This window comes from Chelon labrosus (genome assembly GCF_963514085.1).
Source record: "Chelon labrosus genome assembly, chromosome: 12".
Classification (NCBI taxonomy): Eukaryota; Metazoa; Chordata; class Actinopteri; order Mugiliformes; family Mugilidae; genus Chelon; species Chelon labrosus.
In genome coordinates, this window is record NC_140345.1 from 11021195 (window position 1) to 11045816 (window position 24622).

General features: G+C 38.5%; 3 protein-coding genes across 3 annotated transcripts; all 3 read left to right on the plus strand.

Annotated features, from left to right (window-relative positions):
• The first annotated feature begins 1677 nt into the window (after nt 1-1677).
• On the plus strand, nt 1678-7250 carry LOC311497213 (H-2 class II histocompatibility antigen, E-S beta chain-like). The gene is made up of 5 exons (XM_084557410.1): nt 1678-1996; nt 4226-4486; nt 5041-5322; nt 5407-5517; nt 6179-7250. The coding sequence occupies exons 1-5, from the start codon at nt 1948-1950 to the stop codon at nt 6220-6222; spliced, it is 747 nt and encodes a 248-aa protein (XP_084413536.1). The 5' UTR covers nt 1678-1947; the 3' UTR covers nt 6223-7250.
• A 4692-nt stretch (nt 7251-11942) lies between these two features.
• LOC311496358 (H-2 class II histocompatibility antigen, A-U alpha chain-like) lies at nt 11943-13416 on the plus strand. Its single transcript, XM_084556185.1, has 4 exons — nt 11943-12017; nt 12501-12764; nt 12852-13133; nt 13237-13416. Exons 1-4 carry the CDS (start codon nt 11963-11965, stop codon nt 13356-13358), a joined length of 723 nt encoding a protein of 240 aa, XP_084412311.1. The 5' UTR covers nt 11943-11962; the 3' UTR covers nt 13359-13416.
• Nucleotides 13417-19971: 6555 nt separating this feature from the next.
• LOC311496351 (H-2 class II histocompatibility antigen, A-U alpha chain-like) lies at nt 19972-23303 on the plus strand. The gene is given in 5 exon segments (XM_084556178.1): nt 19972-20599; nt 20601-20658; nt 21077-21340; nt 21439-21720; nt 21817-23303. Coding segments are annotated over 5 exon segments (822 nt in total). The 5' UTR covers nt 19972-20500; the 3' UTR covers nt 21936-23303.
• Nucleotides 23304-24622: the final 1319 nt, after the last annotated feature.

Sequence of the window (24622 nt, forward strand, 5' to 3'; positions counted from 1 at the left end):
GTTGCAGTATTGTTTGGTCAGACATTATCCTGTAACAACACTTATTATGAATATTATATTATTTTGATATAGAACCTGTTGGGATTATTGAGGACTTAATTCTGTAGAATATTCATACATTCATATGTATTTATATAAATCTGGATTGTAATTACTTGTATGCATTATATGCATAGTAGTAGTAATTTGACATAATTTGCCACCAATAAAGTTCATTCTGATTATTTGTTTTCAGTGTTTTAAGTATTTCCATTCTCTATTAATTCTACTACACCACATTTCAGACAGAAATACTATAGTATCTTTATCAGACAGCTGTAGTTTAAAGAATAAACTTCACATCTAAACACATCATTTGATAAATAAAAAATATGCAGTGTGGAGTTTGCATGTTCTCCCTGAGCCTGTGTGGCTTTTCTTCAGGTGCTCAGTCCAAAGACTGACATGTTGGGCTAACTGTTCAATGTAAATTTGCCCTAGAAGTGAGTATGAATGGTTGTTTGTCTCTTTGTCTCTGTGTCTCTGTGTTACTGCACCAGTAAAGATGCAATAATACTATAATGACATGGACCATTGGCCGCTGCACTTGACACACACTCTACGATAATAAAATGCTTCTCATTTTGCTTTTATAACTTTATACTATGGTGCCTCTGCTCTTTAATAACTAGCAAAGTATAAATACGTGTTTTTCACTGACAACAGATGTTTTACATACACTCGCTCGCAACTTTATAAGGTACACTAGTGAAAGAAAATTCCTTCTAATATAAAAGTCCTGCTCTAAATCTTAACTTCATGAATTTATGGTATTTAACAGCTGTTGATTCAAACTGTGTTTTCATTCTGGAGGCTTTGGTTTGTACTACTATTGGACTGTATTGTACTGACATGTGTTTCTATTATTTTGACAACCCCAGTTTAGTCAGTGGCTAAATATCAGGAAGACTTTAGTGTTTAATTCAATCCAGTTTAACAGCACCACAAACTACATCCTCCAAAATGATGTTACTGTTGAACTGCCTCCTTTCTGACGCTGTTTCAACTTAAACTGAACATTACAACAGTCACGAAGAGGGAGTTAGTGCAGGACTGTTATATTACAATGCTCTGTTCATTAGTGTACCTAATGATGTGGCAAGTGAGTGTGTGTCATAACGATGTAATTGTTTTATTAATTATGTATGCTGACTACGTCTGCTAATCAGAGATTTTTTTTTCTTTCTGCAGCTGCCTCCTGTTGATATTTATTTTTATTTATTACCCATACGGTCTCTGCAATCACATGTAAATATATAATCCCTGTAAGTCCTGTTTACATTACAGTCATGTTTACATCCTCCATGGATGGTTTGGAAAGTTTCAAACATTTATGGCATAGTTTTTTTTTTGTATATACTGTGTATTTGTCTGTGAAGGTTCTCAGTCATCCACGTCATGGTTTGTCCAAAAAAGGTTCAAAAAAGGAAACTTGACTTGTAGATTTTTTTGAGAAGACGTTTCACCACTCATCCGAGTAGCTTGTTCAGTTCTAGGGGACTGGTGGGAAGTTTGAGGTTTAAAAAGTAACTCCTACTGCTTGTTGTGTAAACAACCAGAAACCAGGTTAATTTCCATTAGTGTGAATGGGGTTGACACTTCTGGAGGACAGAAGTTAAAACTGTGTTGTAAATAGATGGCAGATTAAATCTCAGAGGAGGTGGACTGAGACAGGTAGGTACCCATGGAAATTAGCTGCACCGGTTTCTGGTTGTTTACACAACAAGCAAGTTTCAGTAGGAGTTTCATTTAAACCTCGACCTTCCCACCAGTCCACGTAGAGCGTACAGTCAGTGGCTGGTCCAGTACCACGCCTCCTACATGACACAGAGAGAGAGAGAGAGAGCCCTCTGTTAATTTACTTCCTGATCTCAGAAGTATTATTATTTTGTCTTTCAGATCGTCGCCATGCGTATTCACATCTTTTTGTGTCTCCTCCTGTCATTTGCAAGTGCACGTAAGTAACATAAACGCTGTCTGTCGTAGTTTATTTGTGTCGCAGTCTCAGCAGAAAAGTGTAAATGAACCCAGCGCTGTTGTAAAGTGAGCCCGGTCCTCTCACCGTCACAGTTCATGTGACATGGCTGTCAGTCAAGCTGAATGATTTCAATCAGGACAGACGTATAATGTGCTTTGATTACTGCGTTGACTACATTCAATTTGTTGTGGGATTTCCATGTGGAGTGGTGGAGAAACAACCTTAGTTGATATGAGCATCAGTCATGTCTTTAATTTTGGATGATCAGAGGATAACAACTGTAACATTTACACCAATTTTGATGTGCATTTATTGCTATAGCCTACTGCTGACTAGTACCAGATGTGAACTGTTTCCATGGTGCTGGCAATTGTGCTAATTACAATTAAAGATGCAGTAGGCAGGATTGCGAAGATCCAAGACTTAGCCAAAAAATTTGAACATCGACAACTTCTCAGTCCCTCCCCACTTTCCGCTAAAGCCCAAAACGGTCTCCCAAGCCCCTCCCACCACAAGGGAGAGCTGTGCACGATAGAGCGCGTGCATATTGGCCCTGGAATACTGTGCACGAGCAGAGAACCGAGAGAGAGCGAGTAAACAAACTAGCATGGAACACACCGACGTAGTTTTTATAATACCCTTCGTTATTGCAAAATAATTTGACCTAAAGTACAACCATACAGTCGTTATACTTTAGGTCAAAATATTTAGCAATAGTCAACTTTAGGACAAAACCAAGGTTAGGATGTTTCTGAAAGTAGCCTACATTGGTGATGTTTGCTATCAGTAACAGTTAGAAGCATTCATTGTGGCGTTTTATTCCACAGTTTAGATTTATCAATTTGCTATGTGGTAGATATATGACCGCTACCTGCTGATGTGGTTAGACGTTTGAGAGTGAAGCTGAGGCACAGGCCTCAGACGAGGATTACGTCCCGGCTCCTTCTACACGCCACGGACAAGTGGTGCAACCCGTCGAGGTGGTGGAGGGAGGGGAGGGCGCTATGAAATGCGTGTCCATGAGCAGTGATTGACACTCTGTTAGATACACCCCTGGTCTTGATTGGTGCATCTGAATATGGAGCGGTGGATGTCTTGCAAATCGCGCTACAGGCTCTAGGTGGGGCCAGAGGAGCCGATTTTTTTTTTAAATGACCTGCTTCATGCAATTATACTTGAACATAGGGTCAGTTTCCGCAAATATGACAGAAAGTTAGTTTTATAAGACTTTCCTACTGCACCTTTAAGGTGACCCCTTCAATGGGTAAATTAACAGTGGCTAAATAGACTTTGTTTTGTTTTCCTGTTCAACTGAAATAAATTAACAGTATATAAAGTATCTGTGGACAGCTACTGTACATCCTGACATTGTCTATATCTTTAAAGAGTTTGACTCTACAATGAATAGATCATATATACCCTGATCATCATCAGATGGGTTGGCATTTATTAGTTCAGCACCTTTGGATATAAAGGCAACAACATTCAGCATTATACCAGATGTACACTACTTGTGTTCTTATTGTTATTTTCTTGCTAGGTACACTAGTGCAGCCCCAGACTAAGCTTAAAGCCACACCAATTGTGAATGAATTATGACTCTTTCATATTGATATACTATTTTTACTAGGTCTTTGTACTTCAAGAATATTTGGTCCACTTAAATACTGCAGTTTTTTAATTCATACTTTCTTTTGTACTGACCCTGTGTGTTACTGCATCCTCTCTGCTACTGTAACACTGAAGATTCCCCTAAACTGGGTTCAATAAGGGATTATCTAGTATTAAATTCCTCTTCGTGACTGTTGTAATGTTAACGTTGTGTTGAAACAGCGTAAGAAAGGAGGTAATTAAACTATATGATCATTTTGAATGATGGATTGAGTCTGTTATTTAGTCTAGGCCACAGACTAAAATGGGGTTGTCAAAATAATAGAAACATGCGCAGCTACAATACGCTTCAGTCATTCTACAAACAACAGCCTCCTAAATGAAAACGCAGTTAAATCAAAAGCTCTCTCAGTTAACTGCTGACTACCATAACCTTCATGAAACTGAGATTTAGTGCAGGACTGTTATATTATAATACATTTGTTTTCACTAATGTACCTAATGAATTGGCAAGTGAGTGTATATGCAGATGCACGCATGTCTTGACAATATTACTTGGATAAAACAAAACATACACTTGTCTACTTTCTGTTACAGGTGACTACTATGGATACGTTTTGATGCACTGCCAGTTCAGTTCAGCCACTGATTACATTTACCTCGAGCAACTCTTCCTCAATAAGGTGTTAACGGCCCAGTTCAACAGCTCTGTGGGAAAGTACGTCGGCTTCACTGAGAAAACGCAGGGATTTGTGGCAGCACTCAACAAAAACAAAGCGTTCATGGAAAAAGAAAAAAGGAATGAAGCAAAGTGCAGAGACCACATCTCAATAGCGACTGATTTTCTTTCAAATTCAGGTGATTCTGCTCCTCCTGATAATGCTTCAGACTACAGCAGCCTGCAAGTTGCATCATTACATTTGTGACATCAGATTTATGTAGGTCCTGAGTACCTGTAGCAGAACAAAACACCATCAGAGAAAACAGAAGGAAAGAGCTTAACGGGGTTAATGGGACTGCACACGTCCACATCATAAACTGACCTTACTGAGTTTTATGGGGAACTGGAATCAGCGCAGTAACAGTGTTGGAGGAAGTATTGGTCTTATACTGTGCTTTTTCGTTTCTTTTCCCCAATCATGTGATTGTCTTCTCAAAGAGGATTTCTGCAGCTATTGACAGTTAATATATCAAAGTTAATACTGATAGAAAATTTTTGAAATGAGATTATTAATTATTTAATGTAAGTATGGCGCTGTATTTCTAGGTCCTGTTCTAATCTGTACAAGACATGTACAAAATATTTGCACATTTGAAAGGCTACAATACAAAGCATTGCAGATTACTGGTGCATATTTAAATAATGCCATTTTACTTTTGCCAAATAGTTTTGTTTTGATATTTCCCTCCAGTTGAGCCAACCGTCAAGGTGAAGTCAGTTAAAGCAGCGGGCTTAGGAAAGCCGAGCATATTGTCCTGCAGTGCGTACAACTTTTATCCCAAAAATATCCGACTGACGTGGCTGATTGACGGGAAGGAGGCGACGTCACATGTCACTACCACTGATGAGCTGCCCAATGAGAACTGGTTCTACCAGATGCACTCAAAACTGGAGTATACACCCGCACCTGGAGAGAAGATATCCTGTAGGGTGGAACACGCCAGCCTCATGGAGCCAAAAATCTACGACTGGGGTAAAATAAGAGATTGACTGGAGGTGTGAGCAGTGACAGAATTGATTTGATTAACTCATTACATTTGTTTTAATTTGTTTTCAGACCCGGTGGTTGAGTCAGACATGAATAAAATTGCAGTTGGGACAGCAGGGCTGGTGATAGGTCTGGTCTTACTACTTGGTGGGGTGATTTACTACTGTAGGACCTCTACTGGTAAGTGATAATACTAACCAGAAAAAATATCAAAGAAATCTAAATAAGTCTCCAGTGTAAGCAGCTGCAGGCTCAAGTGTGTGGCAATGAAGCTGCTTTTTGCAAAACTATCATAGTCTGTAATGTGGAAACAACATAGACACCACACACTGAGAGCTGCTTCCAGTGCTTGAGTGACAATAAAGAGTGAAGGAAACTCATCAGAGGAGCCTTAATATGTGGCTATTTTTTAAATTTATGCATGTTTTTCTTACGGTTGTTTAACCATGTGATAAATAGATTTTTTGATTTGTATTACCCATGAAATGGCTGGCTAAGTGGTATTTGCTTACACTTATTTAAGTGTTTACTGTATTAATACACTTACCGAGGCCTCACTTCTCATGAAAAGACCATTGTGCTCTGATTGGTCAGCTCCGATGGCCTCTAGCAGGAACAGAAAGCACAGGAGGAGGGACTGACATGAAAATTTAAGGTGTTTCATTGGCTGCAAAATAAGTGTACACCCCGAGTGTAGGATGAGTCATCAACATACACTGTTAATAACACCAATATTCAATAGCCTGATATTTTCTCAAAAGTGCAGACATGCACTTTTGAGAAAATAAGTAGCAAGTTTCAGAAAATATTTATTCTGCTTTTCTTTCTGTTTTTATTCTAGGCCGGGAGTTGGTGCCAACAAGTGAAGGGAGACCGCCACAATAGCTGAAATGGGAAATTATCTGAAGGTGTAGTCGTCTAAGCAATGGAAAGAGCATTAATATGTGGAGCAACACAGTGAACGATACAGCCATTATATAATTTCTATTTATTAGATGTACACTGTGATTAAGCATTAAAGAGGAATTATATTAAAATATGAAGGGCATCACATTTTTAACTAGAAGACGTACGTTTAGAGTTGCAGGCTAGATGGTCTACTTACTTAGCACCTTCTTTTTTTTTTATTAGCTCAGTGCAGTAAATGTTTTGTGGGTAATTCATTTTTTTTAGACCTTAAAGGTTTCATGAATAATTTCATTCATCAGTTAGTTGGGGCCACTGAAATATAAGAAGCTCACAGGAGTACAGACCGTGTGACCCAGGTCAGCCCGTTAGCATTTGTTATCTCAATGATAAAAGTACAGTTAACTGAAACACTCCAGATTAAATTAAAGGCAGGCTATAAGGGATCAGTGTATCGCAATAAAAACCAAGATAATCCATGAAAACAGAAATAAATTACATTGGAAAACTCCATAACTGCACTTAACATTTAACTACTGTAACCTTTCACCAGCCACCTATTTCAGCCTGTGACGTATAATAGCTTAAATTTAAGATGACATTTCTACAAATTTATTTCTGAGCATGTATTTTAATTCATTTGTATATCTCTATGGAAATGTGCAATATTTCAATTGAGGATTTTCTGATTGCACGTTTAATATTATTTGTTGATTGATATGTAAGCACTGTTTTGTTTTTTTGTTTTTTACTTATGGGTTGAATCGGGACCAGAGTAACCAATTTCGTTCCTTCCCATGTACCAACATGTGTCGTAATGACAATAAAGAATCCTTGAATCCTTGAATCCTTGAATCCTGTGATTTTGATCCTCTTGGTTGTACTAATATAAAAAGAAGGGATGGAAGATACAATTTATTAATTACAGAACAACAGTAGCACTTTAAATAAAGATCTGGATTTGTATGATTCTATCCTTTTTTGTTTAGTGCCTCTTCAGATATCTATTATTAATAAATAATTATAATTAATTATTTCTAACCAATCAACCAGTACTTTTAGCAGATTCACTGAAAAATTGAGCTGTGTGGTACATATTGATTGTCTAGTCGCAGTAAAATAAAATCCAACAAATGACAAAAATGTGTTGTCGACTTTTCCTATAAAAAGTATTTTTAACAACTTTATTTAAGTCATTTTCAGTTATAGTAACAACAGAGTACACACATACATAGACATAATCCCACACTAAAGCCCTCCCCTACTCCCTCCCCGTATTCCCTCCCTTGGGACCAAGAGTACAAGAAGGAAAAGAAAGAAAGAAAAAAGATCCAATGCTGCATAAAGGAAACATTAATGGGCTGGTCGGAGAAGTTGACAACAAAAGTGCATTAGCTGACATGATTACTCAGAGATTTAACTTATTTACATACTAAATAAAGGGAGACCACATTCTAATATATGTACTGCAAGAGTCCTTCAGAGTAAGTCTTATTTTTTCTAGCTGAAGTAGAGATAGAACCTCCGCTATGATAGCAGCCCTTGCAGCTGTCATATTGAGCTTTGTGCAACGTGTTGAAGCGGCGACTTAAACTGGAATCCTTCATGGCAGATAACGTCTCTAAGCAGACTAAGCACATAGGTTTGCCTTTACATTCTGTGAACAGATAACCTTCTTTCACCTGAAAGACACCAGTTTCTTCTTGACCAAGTTTTCTCTCTCCTCCGCTCTTTGCCACGGAGCAACGTCTTTTCTTCACTGGTGGAGAAGACCCGGTGGAAGCGTGAGCGAGGCGGCTTCTGCATTAGAGCCGCCATCTAGTGGCTAACTGTGTCATTTCAACTGATTCAGTGCCGCAGAGGATACAGTATTATAATTTTCAAAAATTAATCTAAGGGCCACGTCGGCCCGCGCGCCGCCAGTTGCCCATCCCTGCAGTAGACTGAAACTGACTGTTAAAGTCTCAGGTCACAATGCAAACAAGTTCCTACATCGTTGCTACAGATATTTTGTTCATATTAAAAGCTGTACAGAAAGCAGTTGACCTGTCTTTATTGATATGACTGTTTGGTGTGGCCTGAGTGAATGAATTTATAATTTTTCTCTTATAAATATATTTTATAGCTATGAACATAACTATGAATCCGATGTGTGGTGTCTTTTTAGTTGTTTTTTTTTTTTAACTTCTGTATTCAACACATTTGTAAGTCAGTGACTGTGTATGTTTATATGTATGTTTGTAATGGGCCAGTGTCTGGAGGAAGGAGATGGACAGGAGCTTTTTATATTTCCTATGTTGTGTTTATTTTTGAAAAATAAAGTATTTAAAAATTAATTGAAGACCTTACCAAAAATGGAATAAAGGCATGTTTGTTTCTGTGTATAATGTGTATTAACAGGCAACTGCCAACACGTTCAGTGTAAGAACTTTAAAACAATGACCATCAGATGTCCTGTTTTCAGCATGATCTACTTCCCCCAAGTGGCCAAACATGTATTACAGCTTTTCACCATTTTTTTTTTATTATTATTTGTTTTATGAGAAATGGATTACTGAACACAAATCTATGTTCTCAGCTTCAGCAGATATTACACAGGCAATATTGGCTCACCTTTGCCTTCCTCTTCCTCCTCCTTGTCCTCAATGGTCTTTTCGTCCTGCTGGGCCTCCTCTTCCTCTGTTAATACAAAAACTTCCAACTGATTTTACACAGGTTCAACACGAGAGAAAATAACTGGTGATCAGTGTTTCTAGGTGGACAAAGTGTTTTAAATGGGCAGACCTTTGCAAACCTTCAGAATGATATCTGAGAGAGACTGAAGGCAGTTTGGAGTCATGTTGTTGAAACATGAGGTTCAGGTTTTCAGGTTTGTGTGCATATAATAGATGGGGAACAGTGTGATACTACAAGTCTGTGAAGCTGAATAAATGGAGGATGATATTAAATGAATGGAGGAAGGTAAATTATTTTGTTACTTCCTCAACTAACACACTCTTACTTTTTTAACATGTGTATTTAATTGTCCATAGGGAGTTCAAATATATTAAAGTGATTTAAATAATGAATGAATGAGTGTCAATCATTTCATGGGAAGAAGTAATAATATTTTAAGAAATTGTTAAATTCCTGTATGAACCTCTCCTCTTACTGAAGATTAGAAAACCTAGGAACAAAAAGCTGAAAAACAAAATGTCTCCTGCATCACTGAAAGGTTATTGTTTGTGTTTGTACAGTGTAGCTTCAGGTTTAAACATCACATTTGTGTAATCTCAGTTCTCAAGACCTAGTTGAAAATAACCTTATGAAGCTTATAGGTGAAAGCTGAATATGTCCTGTCCTGCCAAGTTCAGTTTCTTTCCTCTGTGGTGAATGTGGTCATCACATGCCACTCTATTTCCTCATCTCTTCCTCCTTCCCATGCTGTCAAAATTATTTCATTCTCAATATCTACATCACCACTCTCATCCACTGATCCACCGGCCTGCATGCTTTAAATTCATTGTAAATCTGACGCTCTGCCTTCAGGCCGTCTGTCATGCATCCCTCCTCCTCCTCCCCATCTCCACCTTTTCATCCGAGGAGTTTTTATCTGCTTCTCCACCACCAGCAGTGTCTAGACTCTAGGGGTCCTTTCTACATTGTCTGGGATTTGGCTCCATGACACGGTCTTTCGTCAGAGTCTAACTGCTGAGATACTTTGCTCGTTCAGGTTTCCATAATAAATGTTCATTCTACATTTCCACTTGAACTCTCGTTCTTGATGTCAAACTCTGATCATTCTTTAGGTCAAAGGTCAAACATACAAGAGGAGTGACAACACATGCATTTTTGAGTGGAGGTAAACTTTAATATCTTAACACATTATAAGGTGGTTGAACTTAAAAACATGAGGTTTTACTCGAGCCACTTTTTGAACTAAAGCTTGTTCAGGCACAGTTTTGACCCATTGATATAATGAGAACTGGATGCTGAATTCAGGGACGGCTCCACCTTCGGGGGATCTAGGTAATGCATCAGAAAATAAACATTCAGGCAAAAACAGCGAAGGGGAAACTTGAAAACATGGAGTTATAGAATTTCTTTTGAAAACGTTTAACATGGGTTGAAATGCCTTGAACACGTCTGTCAGGGTTAAAAAAAAGTACACCGTGTGTTTTGATGTGTAACTCTTACTATTCTCTGTTAAAACGGAAACTCCACATGGGAACCGGGAATCCTATGTCAGCAGCTTTGGTCAGCAGCCAGTTCATGACACAAGGTATTTCTGTTTTTAGGACAGTTTCTACATGCTGGCTCAGTTTTATGAATCGCAGGTGTGCATGTGGAATCTAGCGGATACAAACCTTTATCGTGGTAAGAATCGATCACATTCATATCAATCAGAAATAACTCTGATTTAATGTTAGACAGACATGAGTATGACATCAAGTTAATCTCTGTGAAGTACTAAAAGTAAAAGTTTAAAGGATTTTATAATTTATTTGAGGGAAAAAATATGAGAAAACGGGCGGCACAGTGGCGAGGTGGTTAGCACTGATGCCTCACAGCAAGAAGGTCACTGGTTCGAATCCATGGGCCGACTGGGCCTTTCTGTGTGGAGTTTGCATGTTCTCCCTGTGTCTGCGTGGGTTCTCTCTGGGTACTCCAGCTTCCTCCCACCATCCAAAGACATGCTCATTAGGTTAATTGGTGATTCTAAATTGGCCGTAGGTGTGAGTGTGAATGGTTGTCTGTCTCTCTGTGTTAGCCCTGTGATGGACTGGCGACCTGTCCAGGGTGTACCCCTGCCTCTCGCCCGATGACAGCTGGGATAGGCTTCAGCAGACCCCCGCGACCCTTAACAGGAATAACCGGGTATAGAAGATGAATGAATGAATGAATATGAGAAAACTACTTGAAGGAAAGCTTCTTTACCCGTCAAGCTTTGCAACATAAAATTTGGACCTATTTTTTCATCTCTATAAAGGACGTCTTGAGCTTTTTGTACATGTTGTTTGTACATCTTATTGATTAGCATGGACTGTGTATGGACAATGTATCTCCACTTCCTTGCATTGATCATACCGACACTATTTTCCAGGGTATACTGGCTTCACCATCTTGTCACAATATCACTGGCGTTTTCGTTTAAATTAATACTATGCTCTGCTCTACCTCCTAAACTAAAACAAAACTTATCCAAAAAATTAAAATTACTTGATCGCCTGCAAGGCATGTTATAACAATAGCACTTGTCTCCTCTACAAATTGTATTTAATTGTGTTGCCATTCTTTTTAATTTTTTTGTCTGGTGTCAAAGTTCAATATCACACCAAACCGTCATCTTTCTTTTAAGCGATATATCCTCAGCTACGTTGAGGAGCTGGATGTGGGTTTTACCTCCAAAATAAAAACATGTCAGAAAAGCCAAAGAAAAAGTACAATTTTCACAGTGAGTGGGAAGAAGCAGTAAAGAAACGTGTCTATGTCTTATTTGTGGGGCTTTTGTGGCAACAGCAAAACGGAACAATGTGGAGAGACACACAGTACATGTCACGCTAGCTTCCATGCTAACTGCTAATGATTCACCAGGGACTAAGGATTAAGATTTATTGTGCACAAAACCAGATCATGTGATGACCTGTGTGTGATTGTGTGATTTCCCGGCAACAGAAATTACATTTCCTTTGTTCACAGCGCTAGAGTCTCCAAATAAAGACAGCTTGCAGCTCAAAACATGAAGCTCTTCATCGCAATCCTGATAATCAACAACTTCTGTGCTTTCTCACAAAGTAAGAACCGCTTTCTAATTCATGGACTATCTCAGGTGTAGGGATGATTCTTAAACTACAGACCAAATAGTCTTCTAGAAATGTATTGATACGTTTTATTTCTCTATACACTGGATGGAGCTGGTGCCTGGCTAGTATGCTAACAATAGCAGACCAGAAAATGATTGTTATTGCATGTCTTCTTCTGTACAGTATACACAAAAACAATATTTCCTCTCAGAGAAATTAGTTATTCCTCCTGCTCACTTGACAGGTGAGTGGAGGTGAATGAGAAATGACTTTGTTTGATTACGTCATTTCAGGAGACTGGAACTATCCAGTTTTCCCCCCAGACAGTTGAAGAATCACACACATATTTGAATTAATATTGATTTCATACTGCTCTCTTCTTCTCTTCTTTTCTGTCCCACCTTCTTTTTTAGTGTCTTCAAATTGAATGTTAATCATTTTCCCTCTGCTGATTTCTTTTTTTTTTTCCCCCAGTTACCCATGAACTTAAATATTTTGTAGGATGTTTTCAAAATGGCACAACTGAGGTACAGTACGGACTTGACTCTGAAGAGATCTTGCATGTGGATTTTGAAAATCATTCGGTTGTATACACTGTGCCCAAGATTTTAGTGGATGACCCAAGTCAATACTTTGATGATATGCATGTGTACAATAATGCTGTGAAGGGCAAGAGGTTTTGTCCAGGGCTTGTGGGATTCTACATATTGGTGGAGAAAAATCCTCCGGAAGCTGAAGGTAAACAATGCTGTGTTAGCTTCAACATAACTGTCATTTATAGGTTCCAGATGGAGATTTTTAAATTTTGTTTCTGACTCACCACAGACCCACCTCAGAGCATCCTCTACCCTGCAGAAGAAGTTGAAGTGGGGGTTGAAAATCGCCTCATATGCTTTGTGAATCATTTCTTCCCACCTCTCATTAAAGTCAGTTGGACCAAGAACGGTCGTCCTGTTTCAGAGGGGGTGTCACTCACTCGATTTCATCCCAACAAAGATTCAACCTTCCACCAGTTCTCTACTCTGACGTTCACACCAAGGGAGGGAGATATTTACAGCTGTACCGTCGAACACTCAGCACTGGAGACGCCCCAAACAAGAATCTGGGGTGATTATCTTATCTATCTTCTTTAAATATAAAAATATCTGCTGCAAAATATTTTCTGGAGTGTGTGTGTAATGATTTATATTTTTCTTTCACTCCTCCACAGAACCTGAGCTCAGTCATCATGGTCGTGGACTGGATGTTTACTGTGGAGTGGGTTTGACTGTAGGTTTTCTGGGCATCGCAGTTGGAACATTTTTGATTGTCAAGGCGCTCTATAGAGAATAATTCTTGCTCTTAGAGAGTTTATACACAATACATTGTAGGTGATCATACCTGGGATTAATGACTTCTGAAGTACATTTATGGGAGCTCTAAGCAGAGATATTTCTCTCATTCTCTTCACTTCTGTAAAAAGTTATATTTTTTTTTTTCTTAGATTTACAGTTTTAGAGACCATACCAAGAAGGAAGGTGAAGACACAATATTTAAATATAGAAAATGTACATACAATAGTAACATAGAAAGGGAAACCAATCATCAGCTATGTTTTTATGTGGGTTGAACAGTTCATATGCTGGATTATATTTAACTAAACACATGAAGAGTGGCCGGCATCTGCAGCTTCTTTGAACATTTTATAGGGCTCTCATTAAAATACTTGGAAATTCTAAATTTCAACACTAGAGTGTTACTGCAGGGCATAAGAAGACCTTTTTTTTTAACTTCTGTGACAAATTTTTTCATTTACATGTACAAAATCAAGGTCAATGAATTTACCGTATATGGTTCCTTGCCCTTAAGTGGTTAAAAAAAATTGTAAACCTGTATGTACATAAGTGCTGATTCAGGCTCCTGTCAACATTCACATTATCACATTAGGCAACATTAGGATACTTCTACCTAATAGCTAATACAGCAGTTATGCTCAGCGTTCATGCAGAGCTGGACCTTGCAGACCACATTTGACCTAAAAATGTTGTCTTGATCTTTGCTGATTGGCTGTGTGAAACCCACGTGGTTCTCCACCTCACTGAGAGGCACGGGGACGCAGTTTGAAATGTGTGCTGAAGTTACCAAATATGGTTCCTTGACCTATAAAGGGTTAATGTAAGTTTTTATGATGAAAAGTGTTTTATATTTATCCTGTGACTGTAATTGGGCTTTTTATTTTAAAGGAGCAATTTTATTCTGTCCTCTTATGATGCCTTTTCTGTTTTGTAGGTTGTTGCAGTATTGTTTGGTCAGACATTATCCTGTAACAACACTTATTATGAATATTATATTATTTTGATATAGAACCTGTTGGGATTATTGAGGACTTAATTCTGTAGGATATTCATACATTAATATGTATTTATATAAATCTGGATTGTAATTCCTTGTATGCATTATATGCATAGTAGTAGTAATTTGACATAATTTGCCACCAATAAAACTTATTCTGATTATTTGTTTTCAGTGTTTTAAGTATTTCCATTCTCTGTTAATTATTTATACTTGTACTACACCACATTTCCTGACAGAAATACTACAATATCTTTATCAGACAGCTGTAGTTTAAAGAATAAACTTCACATCTAAACACATCATTTGATAAAAAAGAGCCTGTGTGGCTTTTATTCATTTGCTCAGTCCAAAGACAGACATGTTGGGTTAATTGTTTAGTCTAAATTGGCCCTAGAAGTGAGTGTGAATGGTTGTTTGTCTCGTTGTCTCTGTGTTACTGCACCAATAACGATGCAATAATACTATAATGACATGGATCATTATGTTGCACTTGTGACACATTCTACGATAATAAAATGCTTCTCATTTTGCTTTTATAACTTTATACTATGGTGCTTCTGCTCTTTAATAACTAGCAAAGTATGAATACGTGTTTTTCACAATAGATGTTTTACATACACTCGCAACTTTATTAGGTACACTAGTGAAAGCAAATTCATTCTAATATAACAGTCCTGCTCTAAATCTTAGCTTCATGAATTTATGGTATTTAACAGCTGTTGATTCAAACTGTGTTTTCATTCTGGAGGCTGTGGTTTGTACTGCTATTGAACTGTGTTGTATTGACACATGTTTCTATTATTTTGACAACCTTAGTTTAGTCAATGGGGTAAGCCATAAAGACTTTAGTGTTTAATGCAATCCAGTTTAACAGCACCACAAACTACATCCTCCAAAATGATGTTACTGTTGAACTGCCTCCTTTCTGACACTGTTTCAACTTAAACTGAACATTAAAACAGTCACGAAGAGGGAGGACTGTTATATTACAATGCATTCCTGTTCATTAGTGTACCTAATGATGTGGCAAGTGAGTGTACGGCACGATGTCAGAGGAGGCTTTCCACTGCACTGAGATGAATTAATAATAAAGCATGAACCTAACTTCAGGACATCAATACTGAGATCAAATCATAATCCTTTTTAAGCACCTTCATGCATGTGTTTTTTTTTCTGCAGCTGCCTCCTATAATCCCTGTAATTCCTGTTTACATTGCACTTTATTCACTTTACCTTTACAGTCACATTTACATCCTCTTTGGAAAGTCTCAGACATTTGTGGCATAGTTTTTTTACTGTGTATTGTTCTATTTTTTTGCTCCTTAAAAGTGTCTTGTTCTTGCACGTCATGCTGCTCACATGGGCCACTTTCTGGAAGAAGGAGGTGGACAGGAGCTTTTTATATTTCCCATGTTGTGTTAATTTTTGAAACATAAAGTATTTAAAAATTAAAAAAATCCCTTACTAAAAATAATCTCCGTTTCCAGCAGCTTAAAGGCATGTTTGTTGCTGTGTATAATGTGTCAGATGTCCTGTTTTCTGCATGATCTACTTCCCTCAAGTGGCCACAAATGTATTACAGCTTTTCACCAGTTTTTTACACATGAGAAATGGATTAATGAACACAAATCTCTGTTCTCAGCTTCAGTCATGGTTGGGCCATGATTGATTGCATGGTTCACAAAAGTTGCACTTTTGGCTCACCTTTGCCTTTCTTTTCCTCCTCCTTGGTTTGTCCTCAATGGTCTCTACGTCCTGCTGGGCCTCCTCTTCCTCTGTTAATACAAAAACTTCCAACTGATTTTACACAGGTTCAACACGAGAGAGACTTACTGGTAACTGTCAGGACCACGTACCGTTTGTTATTTTTTTAGTTCAGTTTTCTGTCCCTTTTGTCACTTCCTGTTTTATTTTATAGTGTGAGTCTTATGAAGTCTGTCTTCCTGTTCAGTTCTGTCTCTGATTGCTTTCCCCACCCTCATGTGTTTCGCCTGTGTCTCGTTCTCTCTCTCTCCCTCCTGTATTTAAGCTGTGTTCCCCACTCCTTCTGTGTGAGATCGTCTTATAGGTTTACCTGAAGCGTTCGAGCCCATTTCTTCAAAGTAATTTCTAGTCGTGACCTTAGCCTGTCATTTTTTGCCTGCCGGATAATTGTACCTTAGCCTGTATCCTGACTTCCTGGTTTTGACCCTGCTACTGAAATAAACGACCTCCAAGCTTGCCTGATCCCTGACTCCTCCATTGTGTCCACCTGGTCTGTACCTGATAGTAATCAGTGTTTCTAGGTGGACAAAGAGTGTTAAATGAGCAGTTTTGAGTCAGGATGTTGAAACATGAGGTTCAGGGTTTCAGGTTTGTGTGCATTTAAAAAATGGGGAAACAATGTTATACTAGTCTTTTCTACAAGTTAAAAGAAAGTGTGAAGTTGAGTAAACGTAGGATGTTATTAAATGAATGGAGGAAGGTCAATTATTTTATTACTTCCTCAACTAACACACTCTTCCTTTTTTTAACATGTGCATAATTGTTTGTGTGTTTGCTTAGGAAGTTCAAATAAATTAAAGTGATTTAAATAATGAAAAACAGAATGTCTCCTGCATCACTGAAAGGTTATTGTTTGTGTTTGTACAGTGTAGCTTCAGGTTTAAACATCACATTTGTGTAATCCTCATTTTGCACAAGATCTGGGTTCCCAGTTGAAAATAACCTTATGAAGCTTATAGGTGAAAGCTGAATAAGTCCTGTCCTGCCAAGTTCAGTTTCCTTCCTCTGTGGTGAATGTGGTTATCACATGCCACTCTATTTCCTCATCTCTTCCTCCTTCCCATGCTGTCAAAATCTTTTCATTCTCAATATCTACATCACCACTCTCATCCACTGATCCACTGGCCTGCATGCTTTAAATTCATTGTAAATCTGACGCTCTGCCTTCAGGCCGTCTGTCATGCATCCCTCCTCCTCCTCCTCCTCCTCCCCATCTCCACCTTTTCATCCTAGGAGTTTTCAACTGCTGCTCTATCACCAGCAGCGTCTCTAGAGGGGCCTTTCTATATCCTCTCATATTCAGCTCCATGACATCAGAGTCTAACTACTAAAATACTTTGCATGCTCAGGTTTCCATAATAAATGTTAGAATGACCTGATAGTATTGGATTGTAACAGGAAGCTTGAGGCTCAGATGAGGTGCAGACCAACCAAGTGTTTATTCACCAATGTAACACATAACAAAAGAAAACCATCACTACTGCACTTTGGCGGCCTGAGGTCTGGGTCTGGGTCGCGGTTGCAGCCCAGCCCATCAACCACCCATGTCTGTGTGCACAGGCTCCCTTTTATAGGCTGCCACCAATTACACTTGGAGCTGTACCACTGAACAGATGGGCTCCCTCCCCAGATCCACCACACAATATCCTGGTAAATCACTTAAAAAAACAAATGAATCTACTCACAATATCGTTGGTTTTAGGCTGGACACCTGAGGAGACACAGCAAAGATAAGAAATATTACTCAACCTAAGATTTCCCACTATACAGATAGATTGTACCAATAAAACACTCCACAATCTTTTCAACCAGTGTCTCTCTTCACAGGACAGGCCCTCACCAGTAGCAGCTGAGAGGCCCCACCAAGAGAAACACACCCAAAACCCACAATAAAATAGATTCATTCCTTCTGCTTTCTGTCTCTGTAGTATTTATTTCATATTATATTGTAGAATTGCTAAAACCCATTATCAGTTTGGATGTACATTTCCCCTTGATCTCTCCTTATTGATGTCAAACTCTGAACCTCATTCTGTAGGTCAAAGGTCAAACATACAAGAGAAGTGACAACAAGTGCATTTTTGGGTGGAGGTAAACTTTAATATCATAATACATTATAAGGTGGTTGAACTTAAAAACATGAGGTTTAGCTTGAGCCACTTTTTGAACTAAAGCTTGTTCAGGAACAGTTCTGACCCATAGATATAATGAGAACTGGATGCTGAATTCAGGGATGGCTCCGCCTTCGTGGGATCTACAGGGCGTAATGCATCAGAAAATCAACATTCAGGAAAAAGCAGCGAAGAAGAAACTTGAAAATATGGAGTTATACAACATTTAAGAAGAATTTCTTTTGAAAATGTTTCACATGGGTTTAAATGCCTTCAACACGTCTGTCAGGGTTAAAAAAAGTACACCGTGCATTTTGATGTGTAACTCTTACTATTCTCTGGTAAAACGGGAACTCCACATGGGAACCGTTAATCCTGTGTCAGCAGCCAGTTCGTGGCACGATCAGTTCTGCTTTTAGGACAGTTTCTAGATGCTGGTTCAGTTTTATGAATCGCATGTGTGCATGTGGAATCTAGCGGACACAAACCTTCATCAAGGTAAGAATCGATCACATTCATATCAAACAGAAACAACTTTGATTTAATGTTTGAGAGACATGAGTTTGACATCAAGTTAATCTCTGCAAAGTACTAGAAGGATTGTATTATTTATGTGAGAAAACAAAGTATCTGAACTAAAGTTTCTTTACCCTTCAAGCTTTGCAACACAAAATGTGGACCTATTTTTCATCCCTATAAAGCAAGACTTAAGCTTTTTGTACATTTTCTTGTTGGTTAAAAGCTGCAGAAGCCCTCAGTTAAACTACACATTTGTGACTACTTTTTACAGTTATATTTACAGTAGGAGCAAACGGACTCGAGGGTTCGCGCCACAAATAGGACAAGGAAGTTGGAAAGTATGTGCTGTCGAGAGGCGATGTGATTGTTTTAAATTCTTTTCACATTCTTTTCGCATTTTATGCGGCGCTCGTTCATGCAGGCGCTCCCTGGGGCGGACTGGGAAAAAAAATGATAATAATCGGCCCTGGCATTTTGGACCAGGCCAGCCAACTCTTTAAAACCACGTACCTTAAGCCATGCAGTGAGTTAACAGGAATACATTAAATACTTCCAAAAAGTGTAATTTATTAACACTACAAAAATGTATGCTCCACCACAGTAATGAATCTTAAAGCAGCATTCATCCGTTTTTACTGGTCAATACCCTTTGCACTACTGGATTTTTGGCAGTTTGTTGTGGGTGGCAATCCAAAAAGCTCTGTAACATAGAAAGCTCTGGACGGGCAAAGTCATCTATGTCCTCCTGCTCTCTCCTCTCTGTCAGGTGCAGAATCATTGGATTCTCTGATAAACAGACACACAGCATGACACTGGCAATGAACAAAATTATGTCATTTTAAAAGGTGTATTTTTCTTTCATTGTAGCCTACATTGTCTTTAAAAACAGCCCCAAACTCATTTTCTCCAGGCCTTAAAAGTAGCTTAGCAGGCCTACTAGTTAAACAATAATGAAATCAGAAAGCTGCCCTCTGACTCACTTTTCATGTTGGTGAGCGGTGGCTTTACATTTACAAATACACCTAGAATTATTGGATTCTCTTGTAAAGAGGCACACAGCTGATTTGGCATAACATAGGGAATAGACAAAATTATATCTTTTTTTAAAAGTGTGATTTTCTTTCATTTCTGTTCATTGTCCTTACAACCACCGACATAAAAACTGCCCAACACATTTTTCCAGGGCCAAAAGGTAGCTTAGCCTTGGGCTAGCCTACTACTCACCCCTCAAACAATAATAGTCTAATAATGAAATCAGAATAGTGCTCCCTGACTTACTTGAACCTTGAACCTGACTTACTCTTATTGTTGGTGAATGGTGGTTTTAAAGTGTTCTCACATTCAAGACTATTTAGTTCAGGATGGAAGACAAAAAAGTACTAACTTAGGCTTATTTTCTCATCCAGTCAGTGTACACAATGTCTTAGAAATAGCCGCTAGTGGTAAGGACGTTAGCCACGGGAGCTGATGAAGGACCTGCCGTGGAAAACATGTCTGTAATTTTGGCACATTTGGCAGCGTTTGATTCAAGAGCGAGTTTCTTGGGCGCTCCTACCTGCAAAACCGGTTAGACTGCTGTTACGTCGTGGGGCAAATAATACGGAAGTTGGATGCTTTTCTATTAACAAACTGATTTATTCAAATTTATAGCAGTCAAGTTTTACTGATAACTCACAGAGGTGGAGGTGTAACGATTGACCAGGGACTGAGGATTAAGAATTATTGTGCACGAGACCAGATCATGTGATGACCCGATTGTGTGATTGTGTGATTTCCCGGCAACAGAGATTACATTTCCTTTGTTTACAGCGCCAGAGTCTCCAAATAAAGACAGCTTGCAGCTCAAAACATGAAGCTCTTCATCGCAATCCTGATGATCAGCAACTTCTGTGCTTTCTCACAAAGTAAGAACCACTTTCTAATTCACTCATTTGTTCTGGTATGATCAAAATGTAACCTTTAACAAGTGAGGTTTTTTCTTTAAGTTGTGATAATGTGACAGTGAGACAGTGCTTGTCAGACAATGGTCTATCTCAGGTTTTTGTTTGTTTGTTTGTTTTGCCCAAGCAGTGTATATACACGAAATACTCAAACATCTTTCAAAAGTAACATTCAAAAGAAAAATTTGTTATGTGGAAATGACTCCTAATACATAAATAATAAAGGAATAAATAAATAACTTACCTTAAATTTCTTCCTGGTTTTCCCCCAGGTAGTTGAAGAATCACACACATATCTGAATTAATATTGGTCTCTTCTTTTCTGTTCCACCTTCTTTTTGCGTCTTCAAATTCATTTTCCGTCTTTTGATTGTTTTTTCAGTTACCCATGAAGTTAAATATGTCGTAGGATGCTTTCTCAATGGCACAACTGAGGTACAGTACGAGTTTGACTCTGAAGAGATCTTGTATGTGGATTTTAAAAATCATTCGGTTGTATACACATTGCCCAAGATTTTTTCGAATGACCCGAGTCACATGTTTGACAATATGCATGTGTACAATAATGCTGTGAAAGCCAAGAGGGCTTGTCCAGGGATTTTGGGATACGCCATAGCAGTGGAGAAAAATCCACCGGAAGCTGAAGGTAAACGATGCTCAGTGCATGCTCTGTTAGCTTCCACATAACTGTCATTTATAGGTTCCAGATGGAGGTTTTTAAATTTTGTTTCTGTCTCACCACAGACCCACCTCAAAGCATCCTCTACCCTGCAGAAGAAGTTGAGGCGGGGGTTGAAAATCGCCTCATATGCTTTGTGAACCATTTCTTCCCACCTGTCATTAAAGTCAATTGGACCAAGAACGGTCATCCTGTTTCAGAGGGGGTGTCACTCACTCGATATTATCCCAATGAAGATTCAACCTTCCACCAGTTCTCTACTCTGACGTTCACACCGAGGGAGGGAGATATTTACAGCTGTACTGTAGAACACTCAGCACTGGAGACGCCTCAAACAAGAATCTGGGGTGATTATCTTATCTATCCTCTTTAAATATAAAAATATATACTGTAAAATATTTTCTGGAGTGTAATGATTTACATTTTCTTTCACTCCTCTACAGAACCTGAGATCAGTCATCGTGGTCATGGACTGGATATTTACTGTGGAGTGGGTTTGACTGTAGGTTTTCTGGGCGTCGCAGTTGGAACATTTTTGATTGTGAAGGCGAAGAGAAAATAATTCTTGCTCTTAGAGAATTTATGCACAATACATTGGAGGTGATCATGCTCTACATACACAAACACAATTTTGGTTACAATAAGGGAAGTCGAGAACACAAAATGCTTTCAAGTGCTTACATCAGGCATGAGTTGAGAGAACACCGCCGCAAGGCAACTGTTGGCGTCTAGCAAGCTAATGGCTGAGCAATTTAATGTAGAAATGCAAAGGCATGATGAATCTTATAATGTGTCAGAGGAAAATGTCAATTGTCATATGTTTGAAAATATGAATGTGTACAGTACTGCTCTGAAAGCCAAGAGGGATCGGAGCCACCAGAAGTTGAAGGTAAACTGTTTAGCTTAGTAGCTACTACCCAACAACAGTTGTCTAGCTACGACGTTCCCAGGACCTATGACCACCGATGTTAACACTTGAAGCAACATCGCATCTGGTAACAACAAGCTCACAAGTTTCATTTGAAGGCAGCAACAGACTCGTTGTAGTGGGGAAAGCTGCTAACGTTAATGATGGCTTTGTTCCATTAATTAACCACGAAAGCCTGTCTAGTGATCCAACATGTACAATAACAAACTGAGGTTATAGGTCAGCTAAATGGAATACAGCCATCATTAATGGTATTAAATACATGTGTGCTTTTCCTGCTTTGTCATGACAAAAAATCCATTTGTAGAGTTAAAATTATTGACAGAACCTGGGATTAATGGCATCTTAAGTACATTTATGGGAGCTGTAAGCAGAGATATTTCTCTCATTCTTCCTTTTCTCCTGTAAAAAGTCAGGTTTGGGTTTTTTCTTAGACTCACAGTTTGAGAGACCGTACCAAGAAGGAGGGTGAAGACACTCTCGAACACTACACTAACATCTGCTGACTAAGTTCTCTAAGAAGGAGTGAATTAACCAATGTTTAAATACAGAAAATAGAAAGGGAAACCAATCATCAGCTATGTTTTTACGTGGGTTGAACAGTTTATATGCTACATTATATTTAACTTAGCACATAAGGAGTGGCCGGCATCTGCAGCTACTTTTTATGATGAAAAGTGTTTTATATTTATCCTGTGACTGTAATTGGGCTTTTTATTTTAAAGGGGCAATTTTATTCCGTCCTCTTATGATGCCTTTTCTGTTTTCTTGTTTTGTTCAGTATTGTTTGGTCAAACATTATCCTGCAACAACACTTATTATGAATATTGTCTTATCTTATTATTTTAATGTTAGAACCTGTTGGGACTATTGTGGTCTTAATTCTGTAGGATATTCATATATTCATATATTTATATAAGACTGGATTGTAATTCCTTGTATGCATTATATGCATAATAGTACTAATTTGACATGATTTGCCAATAAAGTCCATTCTGATTATTTGTTATTTGCGTTTTAAGTATTTCCATTCTCTATTAATTCTACTACACCACATTTCAGACAGAAATACTACAGTATCTTTATCAGACAGCTGTAGTTTAAAGAATAAACTTCACATCTAAACACATCATTTGATAAATAAAAAATATGCAGTGTGGAGTTTGCATGTTCTCCCCGAGCCTGTGTGGGTTTTCTTCAGGTGCTCAGTCCGAAGACTGACATGCTGGGTTAATTGTTTAGTCTAAATTGGCCCTAGAAGTGAGTATGAATGGTTGTTTGTCTCTTTGTCGGCCCCGTGATGGACTGGTGACCTGTCTGGACTCCTACGACTATCTACAGGTGGTTACAGAAAACGAATGGACGGATGAAGGATGATGTACGGGATGTGTTACTACACCAATAAAGATGCAATAATACTATAATGACATGGACCATTATGTTGCACTTGTGACACATGCTACGATAATAAAATGCTTCTCATTTTGCTTTTATAACTTTATACTATGGTGCTTCTGCTCTTTAATAACTAGCAAAGTATGAATACGTGTTTTTCACTGACAATACATACACTCACTTGAAACTTCATTAGGTACACTAGTGAAAGCAAATTCATTCAAATATAACAGTCCTGCTCTAAATCTTAGCTTCATGAATTTATGGTATTTAACAGCTGTTGATTCAACTGTGTTTTCATTCTGGAGACTGTGGTTCGTACTACTATTGAACTGTGTTGTATTGACACATGTTTCTATTATTTTGACAACCCCATTTTAGTCGGTGGCTAAATATCAGGAAGACTTTAGTGTTAAATTGAATCCAGTTTAACAGCACCACAAACTACATCCTCCAAAATGATGTTACTGTTGAACTGCCTCCTTTCTGACGCTGTTTCAACTTAAACTGAACATTAAAACAGTCACGAAGAGGGAGTTAGTGCAGGACTGTTATACAGTACACACAAGGTAAGCAATTTAAGTGTAATGTACACCGAGAGAAATGGAAATATAGAATAAAATATAGACGGGGGGGGGATTGTTGATTATGTACATACATTTACAGTATTTAGCAGCTACATGAATAAAGTGCGGTGGTGCAGTGGTATTTAAGTCGTGTTTAGGCTCAGAGCTGAGCAGGCGGATGGCATGTGGATAGAAGCTCTTCTTCAGCCTCTCAGTCTTTGTCCTCAGGCATCGGAAACGCCGACCTGATGGCAGTAGAGAGAAGAGAGCGTGTCCGGGGTGACTGGGCTGTTTCAGGATCTTCTTGGCCCTTAACCTGTAACGTTTGGTGTGAATGTCCTGCAGGTTGGGGAGGGGGGT

Coding starts and splice junctions, on each gene's coding strand:
- LOC311497213 (XM_084557410.1), top strand. CDS start 1,948: ATGCGTATTCACATCTTTTTGTGTCTCCTCCTGTCATTTGCAAGTGCA. Junction 4,487..5,040: donor TGATTTTCTTTCAAATTCAG/GTGATTCTGCTC, acceptor ATTTCCCTCCAG/TTGAGCCAACCGTCAAGGTG. Junction 5,323..5,406: donor GCCAAAAATCTACGACTGGG/GTAAAATAAGAG, acceptor ATTTGTTTTCAG/ACCCGGTGGTTGAGTCAGAC.
- LOC311496358 (XM_084556185.1), top strand. CDS start 11,963: ATGAAGCTCTTCATCGCAATCCTGATAATCAACAACTTCTGTGCTTTC. Junction 12,018..12,500: donor CTTCTGTGCTTTCTCACAAA/GTAAGAACCGCT, acceptor TTTTTCCCCCAG/TTACCCATGAACTTAAATAT. Junction 12,765..12,851: donor AAATCCTCCGGAAGCTGAAG/GTAAACAATGCT, acceptor GACTCACCACAG/ACCCACCTCAGAGCATCCTC.